The sequence below is a fragment of the Neofelis nebulosa genome, chromosome 9, assembly GCF_028018385.1.
Source record: "Neofelis nebulosa isolate mNeoNeb1 chromosome 9, mNeoNeb1.pri, whole genome shotgun sequence".
Lineage (NCBI taxonomy): Eukaryota > Metazoa > Chordata > Mammalia > Carnivora > Felidae > Neofelis > Neofelis nebulosa.
In genome coordinates this window covers 102,220,230-102,234,432 of record NC_080790.1, presented here as the reverse complement: position 1 = coordinate 102,234,432, position 14,203 = coordinate 102,220,230, and the positions used below count along the sequence as shown (strand labels likewise).

The following is a 14,203-nucleotide window of genomic DNA, read 5'->3' as shown; positions in this document are numbered from 1 at the left end:
GAGCCCCGCGTAGGGCTCTGGGCTGATGGCTCAGAGCCTGGAGCCTACTTCCGATTCTGTGTCTCCCTCTCTCTCTGCCCCTCCCCTGTTCATGCTCTGTCCCAAAAATAAAAACGTTAAAAAAAATTAAAAAAAAAAGAAGCTTTACAATGTTCTGATTATCCATAAAGTACTAAACATTTACCATTATTTTCTAGGAGTGGGTCTTTTCTCAATCATCTTCCTTGGCACTCAGTGGAACTTAATCTAAAAACTCTAAAAAAGGTCTTTTTAAGATCCGGGGAATTTTATTTAATTTCTTTATTTCTTCCTCTCAGTTCTTCTATTTTCTCTTTTTGGAGATCCCATTATGTGAATTTGTAACTTTTAGATGGATCCTCCATGTTCTTGAACCTTTATTTCATACACATCATCTCTTTTGTCCATTTTCATTGTGCTTATAAGAGAATTTCTCAGTTTCATTTTTGAGCTTCTGGGTTGCTATTCATCTCTGTCAATTTTGGCATTCAGCCTTGAGGTTTTTATTTTTATTATCATATATTTCAATACCAAAATAGCTCATCTTTTTTCTTTCATTAAGGCATGTTCTTCTTTCATGGATACAATATCATCTCTAAATTTCATGATAATCATTTTAATGTTCTGAAGACTGCAACAATTTCCTCTACTTGTTCTGTTTCCTCAGGTATTATAGTGTGTGTGTGTAGGCTGATGCTTTTATGTGGTTACTTTTCCTCATGTTGGACTTGGATTTTCCCTCTTAACCTGTCTCTGAATGCTATAACAATCACCTCAGCCTGCCACCAGTTACCTTATGGGTGTTGGAGGAGATGCTATCAGGATGTATCAGACAGGACCTAGTCATCTGGGAATAGGTGTCCCCTCAGTATCATTAGCCATTTGCAGCAGACATTACATCACTGCCAAAATGCCACCCCAAACCTCATGCTTTGTCTCCTTGTATACTGAATTATTTTTACTATATACTGAAAACTTTATCTCAGTGGATTGAGACCTAAAATGAAGTTGCTTTCCAATGGAGAGAACATGAATTTGATTTTGCCAGGTGCCTAGGGAAGTACAAGTACAGGACAATCTTAGATTGAGTTCTAGGCTCAGGGTGCCTGGGATTACCCAAGCTGTAAATCTCCAATGGAGCTGGGCTGTGACCATAACTTCTCAGGAATGTATTTTTTTCCCTCTTACTTTACTCTGTGTTTTGCTAAGTGTCAAGTTTCTGCAGACCCCTGGACTTGGGAGGGGTGGGTTTACTTCTGGTCTGCCCTTATCACAAGAGTACAGTACTTTATGGTCCTTGGTGGATGTTGAAAAGGTCTCCTATTAGACTCCTCACCTTGGAAAGATCCTGAGAATCAGATTCTGTTCTCCTTGCTTTGTGAGGCCACAAAAACCAAAGGCCACATTTGTCTGGCTCAGGATAACAGCAGCTTTGATGTTCAGGTGCAGGACTGGGACCAAGGTGAGCCGGCCCTGCTGAGGTGCTCTTGTGCTTACTTCTCTTGATTTTAGCAATTCCTTAGATTTCTTTGTCTGGTAGTTCTTTACCATCTTCTCAACTCTGATGCATTTAAGAAGCTTGTATATTTTACGCACAACTTTTTTTTCAGTGGGATGGTTGGACCAAATAGCCTAGTCACCTATCTCTTATTTTGTCTTTTAGGTTATTCATAATTTCTTTTTCATTAAGGGCATTCCTACTTGTTTTCCAGAGACTATGAATTGTTTTCGAAGACTATGTTCTATCAGGGAAGCTTCAGGGTGTACACTTTTTCCAAAGTGAGAATATTCTCTTCAAGGACAGCACTGTAATCTTGGTGCTACCTCTGTGAGGCAGACTTACAGAAGTCTTAAGAAACCGGTTTTTCTTGTCTACTCTATCTCATTGGTTGATGAACTACAGAAATAAAATTCGATGGCTACAGTAAATAAATTTCAGATGCCAGTAAAATATAAAATCAGTGAAAAATGATTAAATGCCACTGTTAGAGTTTATATAATCACCATCCTGCCAGAACAACTGGTTGAAAAGCAAGTAACTCAATCAGTCACCTAGTTGTTTGTTCTATACAGCAGCAAACGTATGTATACTACATTTTAAAATGTTTGAATGATGAATTGAATATTTTATTTTTCATCTGGCTGCTTGGCAATATGTCGAAACAGCCTGAGGTAAGTAAATATGATTATGAGGCAAAAACTCAGAGCAGTCCACTTTGGAGAATACAGACTTAGAAATAACAAACAGGTGATACAGAGTAAAAACAAGAGAAAAACGTGATTCCTACTGTACAATTCCTGTTTTAGTAAATTCTGTATTGTACGGTTTTGAAAATCTGTAAATCTCGAATAGTAGACATAAAAAAATCTGCATGACCTACTCCACAGGTTTTAGGAATGTGTTATAGAAATTTTAAAGTGTTGCAAGTGCTAATTTAAAAAATTGTTGAGAACCTGATGAGGAAGTTAAAAACTAACTCAATTATGAGACTGTGATGCATGAGAAAGGTGCATGTGCTATGAGGAAGGGCTTGGGAAAGGTTTTTTTTTTTTTTTTTAAGGCAGGGAGGAAGTAGAACTTGAAATGGACCTTAAAAGATGAGTAGGATGTTATGCTGTAGATTTCTGGTGGTGATGGGAAGAAAATGGAATGACAGTACATTCCTGCAGTCAGGCCAGCTTTGTGAACCATTCAACTGCAGAAAAGATTGAGAAAGACATCAAAGTGAGTTAGGTGGTATACTGAGTAGCTACTAGTTTAAATTAGTTAAATTAGTTGAAATAAAATATGTATGTAGCAGAGACAAAAAAGAAAGGAAGTCAGAATCTAATTGCATAGGATTTTGACTGCTGGACAAGACATTGGGATTTTATTTGGCATAAAGTAGGTGCTTGAAAATTATGACCAAGTCTGGGGTTTAGGAATATTATTTCTGGAAGTACTGTATTGTAAGTAAGAGGAGAGTTAGAAGTAGAGTCATGTAGGGGCACCTGGGTGCTCAGTCAGTTAAGTGTCCAACTTTGGCTCAGGTCATAATCTCACAGTTTGTGAGTTCGAGTCCCACATCAGGCTCTGTGCTGACAGCTCAGAGCCTGGAGCCTGCTTTGGATTCTGTGTCTTCCTCTCTCTCTGCTCCTGTCCTGCTCACATGCTGTCTCTCCCTCTCAAAAATAAATACATATTAAAAAATATATATAAAAAAAGAAGTGCTATATATATATATATATTATATATATATATAATATATATATAAAAAAAGAAGTGCTATATATATATATTATATATATATATTATATATATATATATATATATAATATATATATATAAAAAAGAAGTAGATAAAAGATACTAAAATGAGACCCTAAATTGAGACATGAAAATGCATAGATGGGAGAAGCACTATGGAGTTGACAGGATTTGTTGAAGGAATAAAGGAATTTATGATGGTAAAGGATTAGAAGATTCTGGCTCCAGATGTGGCTTTGCAGAATGCCCCTGAGGAATCAATTTGACTACTCTGGGCCTCAGTCCTATCACCTATACAAAACATTAAATTAGATGATACTTAGTGCATTATAACTGTATGACTATACAATTTTCAGGTTTTGTTCTTGAGAACTAGGGGAGCAGGGAGGGATGCTGATGCCATTAATAAGAGAAGAAATACAGAAGAGGAGCTAAATTTGAGGTTGAATTTAAGGTGTTTCCAGGCCATATACTACTGGTGATATCATCATGCTGCTGATGTGCACATCTAGAGATAAGCAGGAAGGTCTATGATGCAAATACATATGTAAAAGAAGCTGGGGCTTGGGAAGAAGTAGCAGAGACATAGAATATGAGAGCCAATTTCTGAACTTTGGGCATAACATTTAAAGGGAGGGTTGAGAAAGATAAGCCAGTGAGACAGTTTAAGATTCTACATAGGTAGAGGGGGGAAAGAAGATGGAGAAAAGTGTCAAGTGTTGCATAGAGGTTAAGAAACAAAGAGTAGTGAGAGGTCACTAGATTTGTAATCAGTGGGCTATTGCTATTCTTTGAGAGGGCAGTCTTAATGGATGGGAAGTAGATCTTAGGATCAATCAAGAGCAGGTAGAGGGCTATCACTGACAGAATTCTTGGGGCAGGTATGTGACAAGAGAGACACATGAGCCCTTGTACACAGAAAATGGAATAGAATTGGGAAGAGTGTCAGAAGGAAGCGGTTCCTCTAAGCAGCCTGAGTAACCCGAAATAAAACTGATACAGGGACATTAATGGGTTCAGCTATGAGGTGGGGTGGGGGGAGGGTCTGTTCATCCAGCTCTTCTCAGGCTGAGGGCTGCCCTCCTCCCATTGAGTGTTGTCCTATTGAATTGTTCCAAAGAGTAGTAGTCATTGTAGAAGTAGTAGTAATATTGTAGAGTTGTAGAAACCTTTCAGATAAACCTAAGTTATGAAGAAAGAGACATATTTTTCAAGACAATTCACAAAAGAGAAATCAGCTTCCTTACTGATTTATAACATAACGCAGTAATCAAATTTCTCTGTAATAGTGAACAATCCCATCATGACACATGTGCTCTTTCCTGCTTCTCTTCAAGGAAAGATGCTCTAGATACTTGCAATGTATTTGTTCCCTGTTTAGAAGTATAATGTAAAAGAACTGAAAGGAAGCAAAGGTAACTCAGAACTCCTAAATTCTACAAGTTATTTAAAACAGCACTGGTAATAGCAAGCCCATTAAAAAAATTTTTTTTAATGTTTATTTATTTATTTTTGAGAGATATCACTTCTTGGCCTTTTGGCTAAGATCAAGTGTATTTAATTTTGAGAGACAGAGCATGAGCAGGGGAGGGACAGAGAGAGAGAGGGAGACACAGAATCTAAAGCAAGCTCCAGGCTCTAAGCCATCAACATGGAGCCCAACACAGGGCTTGAATTCATGGACAATGAGATCATGACCTGAGCCTAAGTCGGAAGCTTAACTGATTGAGCCACCCAGGAGCCCCGGCAAGCCGCTTTATGTAACAGTAAGATATAGTCTGCTTGTACTGCTTAGGCTCAGTATCCTCTGCAACACGTCCAGGACTTGGTCTTAGTGTGGCTCTGACAGGGACCTAGATGTGATTGCTAGACAATTGCTTTCTGAATTCTGATTAGTTTCGGATTGATGAGCTACTTGCCTTTTTCAACTGGGATAGCATTGCTACATGGGTGTCAGGGAATCGCTATAAACTTTCTATTTCATTTTGTTTTATATCATATATTTTTTTAACTGTAGAACTTGTATGATAGTGAAAAATTACTGCTAGAAAGAGATAGACAAATTAGGAAAACCTTGGATCCTAGATAATTTAGAGCCAGAAGTTCTGGCAATGTCTTTTCTCTGCCTCAGTTATATACCTTACACTACCTTAAATCAGAAGCTGGTTTGGAAGTATGGAAAGAGAAAATACTGTTGATTTTTCTTCCATTTTCTAAGCCACACTTTGGAATAAACTATGCATTTTTTTCCAGCAGAATGAACTACTTTTTTCTAAGGATTTACCAAAAGGGGAAAAAAATGTCAGAAACTCTTTTAGAACTTTCCCTAGGTCAATGCAGAGTCAAGAACAATCACATAGTTATGGCAGCTTCCCTCTCTCAATAATTTTACATAGGTGAAGTCAAAGTATATTGAGCATCAAGTGAAAAAATGTATAAAAAACAATACGCAAGTTTGCAAGGTATATGTGAGTGAAAAAAAGGCAGCCCTGTCTGTTTTGCCTGGAGATCTAGGGTTATAAAGGCTGGAAAAGAAAAAACAGAGTGGGGTAAAACCTGATTTTGGGTACGAACCACAGGTCTTATAGCATGGCTTGTAAAGTAACTGTCTTGTCCCCTAACTACTTCCCTGGGTCTCTGTAGACCTGCAATCAATAAATTATCTCTTAAAGACTCAAGTCTGACCTTGCAAAGTGCCATAATACAGAAAGAACTCTGTAATTATCATCACTGTCTCTACTTTCTCTCTCCCTATTCACTCCCATCAATTGAAATCAGGTTTTGTCCCTGCTTCTCTGATAAAACTATCCTGGAAAGGTAAAGACTTCCCTGTTGTTAAATCCAGTGATACTTTGTTGGCCCTTACCTCACTTCCACACTCTCTCTGGCATTTGGACATGCCCATCTTCTAGGGACACTCTTACTTTGGACTCTTATGTCACTATTCTCTCTAGCCTTGTCATCCATTTGCTCCTCTCAGTCCCCACTCTTATTGTTATAGTTAAATCCTCATTGTGACATCTTATTGTGGTTTTGATTTGCATTTTCTTAAGGACAAATGATGTTGAATATCTTTTCATGCATTTTATGGTCATCTTTGTATCACTTTTGGAGAAATGTCTATCCAATTCCTTAGGTACATACCCAAGAGAAATGAAAGCAGATGTCCAAACAGAAAATTTGTATACAAATATTCATCACCCATTAAAAAACTGGTTTGCTGTTTTGCTGATGAGTTTGTAAAAGTTATTTATATATTCCGAATGCTAAACCTTATTGGATATATGATCTGCAAAAATTTTCTCCTTTTGTGTGGATTGTTTTTTCAGTTTCTTGATGATGTCCCTTGAAGCATAAAAATGCTTAATTTTGATGATGTCTAGTTTATCTGTTTCTTCTTTTTTTGTGCTTTTAGTGATATACCTAACAAATCATTGCCTAATGAAGGTCACAAAAATTTATGCCTGTTTTCTTCTAAGAGATTACATCTTTAGCTACCATATTTACACCTTTGGCTCATTTTACATTAGGTGTGAGGTAGGTATCCAAATTCACTTTTTTTGCATGCGGCTCTCCAGTCATCCCCATCATTTGCTAAAGAAATTATTCTTTTCCTTCTCCATTGAGTTGCCTGGCATGTTTGCCAAAAATCATCTGGCCATAAATTTGAGGGTTTAATTCCAAACTCTCAGTGATATTCCACTGACCTATGTCTGTCCTCATGTCAGTCTCATACAGTCTTGATTACTGTAGCTTTGTAGTAAATGTTTAAATTGGAAAGTGTGTGTCCTTCAAATTTGTTCTTTTTGTTTAAAAACATCCACTTCTATATTAATTTTCAGATAATTTTCTTAATTTCTGCAAAGAAGTCAGCTGGGATTTTATATTGAATCTCTAGATCAATTTGGAGAGTATTGCTGTCTTAATATTAAGGTTTCCAAACTATGAACATGAGAAGTGTTTTCTTTTTATGTTTATTTATTTTAAGACACACACACACACACACACACACACACACACACACACACAGAATATGAATCCCAGGCAGGATCCACACGCTGTCAGCGTTGAGCCCCATGCAGTGTTCCATCCCACGAACTGTGAGATCGTGACCCGAGTTGAAATTGAGTCAGATGCTTAACCTACTGAGCCCCCCGGTGCCCTGAGAAGTGTTTTCATTTATTAGGGTTTTCTTTAATTTCTTTCAACAATATTTGTAGTTTTCAGAGTAAGAGCTTTGTACTTTTGTTAAATTTATTACCAGTAACTATTCTTCTTGATACTATTCTAAATGGAACTGTTAATTTCATTTTTTTTTTTTTGTTCATTGTGACTGTAAAGAAATAGAATTGACTTTTGTTTATTGACCTTTTATCCTGCAACCTTGCTCAACTCATTTCTTAGTTCTAATAATTTTATAGTGGATACCTTAGGATATTCTGTATATTAGATTCTGTCTTTAGTGAATACAGATAGTTTTACTTTTTCTTTTCCCATCCTGTCCACCACAAGTACAGGTGAGGTGTGGATTTTTTGAAGATGCTTTTTATTATTAAGCTGAGGAAGTTTCTTTCTATTTCAAATTTGAGGAGTGTTTTTATCAGAAAGGGATGTTGAATTCTGTCAAATGTTTTTTTTTTTTTTCATCAATTGAGATGACCGTGTGTGGTCTTTATCTTTCACTCTATTGATATGGTGTGTTACATTAATTAATTTTTGGATATTATACCAACCTTGCATTCTTGGATTAAATGTACATGAATATTTCTTAGGTTGAATTCAGGAAGAGTAAATTATCTGAGGACTGAGTAAAAATTAATTCAATAAAAGGCCAGAGAAACAAGACTGGAAAATAATTTCCATTTTAAGATAGTAACTAGTTAGAAATCCTGGAAACTTTGGAAATACAAATGTTACTGTGAAAAGATTAAAAAAGGCTGTAAGAATATAAATTAATGCACTTTATAACTCTTTGAGTCCTCTACTTTTCCATTAAAGTCCTGGAACTAAATATTCATAATATTCTGGATTCAACAAAATTTAACAACCTGTCTCAAATATCCCTACTCTATAAAAATTACTTTAATGCTTTCCTCATAAATTGCTCAATCTTTTCTATTTTTCCCTTCTTCCCTTTCTCCCTCCCTCCTCTTTCTCTCATACACACATCTTTGCCAGGTATTATCCTAAATAAGAGTATCACTGATTTCTATCCTGTTTGGATATTCTTAAGTACTTACCCCCCAAATGGTATCAATTGGGAGTATAGTGAGGTTACTTATGATCTTCGAATCAGCTTCTACCCTTACTACCGTTAAAGAGAGAAGACCCTCATAGACAACCATAAAGACAGAAAAAAACAAAAACTTACTTTTAATCATGACCCCAAGAATGATCAATATCTCTATTAACAGGGACAGGGGCTTCATCTTCTCATAAGCAGTTCCTCCTTACTTATAACACAGGCAGAACTAGGTGGCTGGCCCACAAATTTCCTCTTTACAGGTTTGCAGGGGTCAGGATTTGGTTGCTAAGCAACCATTTCCTTATTCTTGGGCCAATGAGCTGCCAGAAAGTTCCTTTCAACTGGAATGAAGGCAGCTACTGGAGAGCAGGCTACGGGGAGGGAACCATATCTAGTCTGCTAGTCTGGTGGGAGGGAGGTAAGGAGTATGTTTAAGATATGTAAGAGTTGCTCTCTGAAAGGAAAGGAATAAACCAGAAGTCCAATTTGTACATGTCTACAATAACATTCAAGTGATTTTCAGAACTGCTAGAAGTGTTTATTTTTATGTTACCTTCAGTGTTGCAAGCTGCACTTATATGAAAACACAATTAAGTACGTGAGCTGACCTAACATCATCCTTTACTCTAACATCTGAAGGCGATGGTGCATGGGAAGCATATGGATCAAGTCTGCTTTCGTCCCCATCTTGGTGAAAATGTTTATCCTCTTTTTGAGTAAAGAACTGCTGAGGTTTTACTGGGACAAAGGCAAACAAATTCCAGTGATCATTTTTTTTTTTTAAAGGCATTTCATTACACTTTCCTTGAAAGTTATTTAAAAATGTCCTCTTCATTGTCTTTAACAATATGGGCAGTTCATAAGTGAGTACCCTCAAGGCTTGAACCAGAAATGAAAATGAATATTTAGGTAAAAGCATGGGAATATTAAGACTATCCAAGGAATGGAACTGAGAAATTATGCCTAAAATATATCCAACATTTACAGTGTGTAGAGGTAATTACTTCAGAAATAGACATATTTATTGCCTTGAATTTGCAGGTTTACTCCCTTTGTTAATTAGTTTCCGAATGCTTTAATCTCTCTCTGTCTTCCTCTTATAAGGACACTTGTGATTACATTTAGGGCCAACCATGATAATATCGGATAATCTCCCGATCTCAAGGTCCTCAATCACATCTGCAAGTCCCTTCTGCCAAATAAGGTAACATTCATAGGTTCCAGAGATTAGATCCTGGAAATCTTTGGGACCATTATTCCGTCTATTCCCTAGTATCTTTTCCTTTCACCAAGGGACTTCAAAATGGGACTTTCCTAACTTCTGTACTTTTAAAAATTGCCTAAATATAATTTATTTAAACTCTTAAATGTAATCTATTAAACATTTTCCAAATATTTTTTGCATTCCCCATTTGGATCCAGATTTATCAGTATCTTTCAGCAGATGATTTTGCCTCCTACTTTCGCTGAATCTGAACTCATTGGACCTATCTTCCCTCTACTTTCTTTTCATTAAAAATTTTTTTGAATCTTCATTCTTTTTTCAAATTCATCACAAAAGATGAAATGCCTTTTCTATACTCTAAGTCCAAGACTTCCCTCACTTTTGATTCTATCCACATTTGCTTTATCTTTTTCTGGTATTTCTGACATTTGTCCTTCTTTTCTCTTTTTTGTTTCAATCTTTTGTCACCAATCTTCTTAATTTAAACACTTTTCATTTCATTTCATTTCATGTCTCTTAGAAAAATTTTCCCTTGATTCTGGTGTCCTTCCAACTACTATGTACTCTACTTATCCTTTAATCTCTAAACATTAAAACAAAACAAAACAGACCACAATCACTTCTCATTGCTTTTCACTTTTTCTTCAACTACTTGTTTTTATTTTCACTGATTTACATAGACTATAAATTCAATGATCTTTTCTCAGTTCTCATCCTACTTGATCTGTGAGATATCTGATATTTCTAACCACAAACATCTTCTTGAAAACATATTTTTGGTTTCTCTGAAAATTGAGTTGCAAATATTTTTCTACTTGCTTGAACACAATTTCTCACTCATTCTATCACTTCCTCACCCATTCATTCACTTATTGAATACCTACTATATGCTAATGATGTATGCCATTCTTTTTCAGGCATTCGTTAATTTCACTCGTCAGTTACTCTCTTAGTCTTTGCTTTATGGCCTCCCCAAGGTAACCTCTTTTGGTCTCATGTGCTCTTCCTCAGTTTTACCAACATCTCTGTATGGACGCTCATTCTCATTCAATAATTTTTATTGAGAATCTATTTTGTATCCGGCATTGTGTCATTCTCTGTGGGCAAAAAGATATACTTCCTGTCCTCAGAGAGTGAAAGAGAGTCCAGAGTGAAAGATAAATATTAACAAAAGAACCACTCAAATATATTTATAATTACAAAGTGTAAAAAATGCTATATAGGGAAGTAAATGAGCACTGAGGGCATATAAAAGAACATTGTGGGTAGGGCTCAGGTGGGGTCAGTGTTAGGGAAGGCTTTGCCAGGGAGTGATTTTTGAGCTTAATAAGAATAAGAGTAGGTCCACTAAGGGATGCCTGAGTGGCTCAGTCAGTTAAGCGTCCCACTCTGGATTTCAGTTCAGGTCATGATCTCACAGTTCATGTCAGTTTCCTGCTTGGGATTCTCTCTCTTTCTCTCTCTCTGCCCCTCACCTGCTCATGTGTGCTCTCTCTCTTTCAAAATAAATAAACAAACATTAAAAAAAAGAACAGTTAAAAAAAAAAAGAATGGGTTCACTAAGCAAATCATGTCTCAGTTACAGTGGCAAACATGTGAATAGGCCACATGGTAAGAATAAGATGTGTTCAAGGAAGTGAAAAGCTCTATGGTTGGTATGAATGAAACCAGAAATTGGGTGGTGGGGGTAAGGATAATTGGTAGGTGATGAGCCTTCTATTCCTAATGATTTAGTTTTTATAAGACTGTATAAGTCAGCTTGGGCTGCAATAGTAAAAGGCTATAGATTGGGTGGCTTAAACAACAGAAATTAATTTTCTCACAGTTCAGAGTGCTGGCATAGCCTGGTTATGGCAAAGGCTCTCGTCCCATATTGCAGATGGGCACCTTCTCACTGTGTCTTCACATGGCATGTATAGGGGAAAGGGGGGAGGAGGAGGAGGAGAAGCAGGAATGGAGATATACATATGTATATATATATAATATATCATATAATATATATAAAATATAATACATATTAATATAATATAAAATATAATCATGTACAATATAATATATATTATATAATATACAATATAATAATATATAATATATATATAATATTATATATATATGTATATATATCTTCCTCTTCTTATAAGGCCACAGTCCTATTGGATTAGGGTCTCACCCTTATGATCTCATTTAACCTTAAATATCTCCTAAGCACCCTGTCTCTACATATAATAACACTGTCAGCTAAGATTTCAATAAATAAATTTTGGGGGAATACAATGAAGTCCATTGCAAAGACCACTAGAAAGTCATTGAATAATTTACAACAGTGATTTACAACATGATCACATTTCACAACATGATCACATTTGAAAATGTGATGCAGGGCATAGAATGGACATAAGAGGGGCAAGAGTAGACATGGGGGCCACTTAGGAAGTCTTTGTAGTAGTCCAGTTAAATTCACACTGAGCTTATTGCAGTGTCATTGGAAAGGTGAGCAATTCAAGAGTGATACAGGAGATAAAATTGAGAAGGTATAGCAGTTCATTTGAAATGAGAATAAAGTTATAAGAGGTATCAGGGATAGTGTTTAGGTTTCTAGATTGTTCAATTGAATGGGTGATGAGCCATTCAAAGAGATAAGAGACACTGGAAGAAGTCTAAGTGTGGGGGAAAGATCATGAGCTCAGTGTGGTACATGGTACATTTCAGGTACTTTTGAGAGAGTAAATATTAATATTTAACACTTTTCAATGATAATGGTATTTTATCAAAATAGTTAATGCTAAAACAAATACCCTCTAAATACCAATGCTGTAACATAATAAAAGTGTTTTGTTTATATCATAGCTTGATGTGGTACTCCTTGGATCCTTGAGATACTCCTTCAAGCAGGGACTCGGGGATCCAAGCTCCTTCCTTCTTGACATGCTGCTTCTGAGATCACCATGAAAAGAAAAGAGAGAATATGCATAAGGGTACAAAAGATTTGATGGCCTGGAATGGCATACATCACTTTTGCCTTATAACCCACTCAGCATACAGTTACACATCCTATCTAACTTCGGGGGAGGCTGGGAAATATCATTTTTCTATGGGCCAAGAGAAAGAAAATTGTATTAGTGAGCATCTTTGCCACATTTACTAGGTGCTAGTCACTTTATGTGTTTTAACGCATTCAATCCTCACATCAATCAAGGTAGATACTATATTACCATCTCCATATAATAATTTAACTAAGCAAGGTGTAGAGATTTTGAGTAACTTGCCAAGGGTCACAAAGTCAATAAGGGTAAACGTAGGATTTGAATCCAGATGGTCTGGCTTCAAATACCTTTTAGCCAGTGCATAATGCTGCCTCTTAAAGTTGTGATACAGTATATGGTAGCACATATCGGTCTAAAGTTCAAGAAGAAATTTTTATTGAAAATAATAAATTTGGCAGTCATTGGTATAACTCAGGGATTGCCAATCTCAGCAGTGTTGACATTTTGGGCCAGATGATTTGTTGTGGGGGGCTGAACCATGCACTTTAGGATGCTTAGCAACATCCTTGACCTCTGCCCACTAGATGCCAGTAGCATTTTCTCAGTTGCAATAACTAGAAATGTCTCCAGACATTGTCAGTGTTCCCTACAGGGCAAAACTTCCCCTGGTTGAAAATCACTATTATAACTGAACCATGAGTACGGATAAAGTTGTTAAAAAAAAAAAAAGTATAAAGTGAAAAGAGATAAGGGGATAAGACTAAGTCTTAATGAACTCCAAAATGTAATGGCTGCAAAGGAAGATGGGCCAGTAAAGGAAACTGAGAAGGAATGGCCATACAGGAGGAATCTCAAAAGGGTGAGAAAAACTGAAGGAAAAGGATGCTGCAAGGAGGAATGAGAGGTCAAGAGTATTAAATGCTGCCAAGAGATCTTGTAAGAGAAAGACTGAAAAATGATGATTACATAGCACGTGACGGTCACTGGTCACCTTAGCAAGAGCTATTTCAGTTAGTTCATAGGAAAGAACCTAGAAGAGAGGGGACTAAAAAATTGGAAGTGGGATGTAAGGAAACTGACACAGCAGGTATTGACAACCATTTGGAAAGAAAGGAGATGCAGTAGCTGGAAGGTGTTGTGGAATCGCAGGGCAATTTTTTTTTTTTTTTTTATCATGAAAGAGACTTGAGAAAGTTTAAAAGTTGATGTATGGTTCTAGTTCCTTGAGTTGACATGAAATAAAGAATAATCAGTAGCATATTTAAGGTTCCTAAGAAAGCACAGATGAACTCTAGGTTGGGGTGGAAACAGGTTCTCTCTTGTAACAAAAAAGATAGTGCCCAGTATGATGCACTTTCCAGCAGACACTTCACACTTAGCATTTCTAAATAAGAACTCAATATATTTCCCACAATATCTGCAACTGCTCTCAATTGCCTAATATTAATAATATTGCCATCCTCCTCCTAAACTAACCAGTGAAA

The 14,203-nt window shown here is 36.5% G+C and overlaps 1 protein-coding gene across 6 annotated transcripts in view; it reads right to left on the bottom strand.

The window, feature by feature from the left end:
- The window catches only part of SEL1L2 (SEL1L2 adaptor subunit of SYVN1 ubiquitin ligase), a 122,951-nt gene that overhangs the window by 107,738 nt on the left and 1,010 nt on the right, over positions 1-14,203 (bottom strand). For 2 of the 6 annotated variants that reach the window (XM_058684837.1, XM_058684838.1), the window contains exon 1: positions 8,637-8,805. The exons of 2 other annotated variants lie outside the window; for them this stretch is intronic. In XM_058684837.1, coding sequence (XP_058540820.1) covers positions 8,637-8,694 — 58 coding nt within the window. In that variant the 5' untranslated portion in view covers positions 8,695-8,805. Of the gene's footprint in view, positions 1-8,636; positions 8,807-14,203 lie in introns of those variants that run through there. 2 more of the 6 variants (XM_058684839.1, XM_058684840.1) reach the window with 2 other exon arrangements.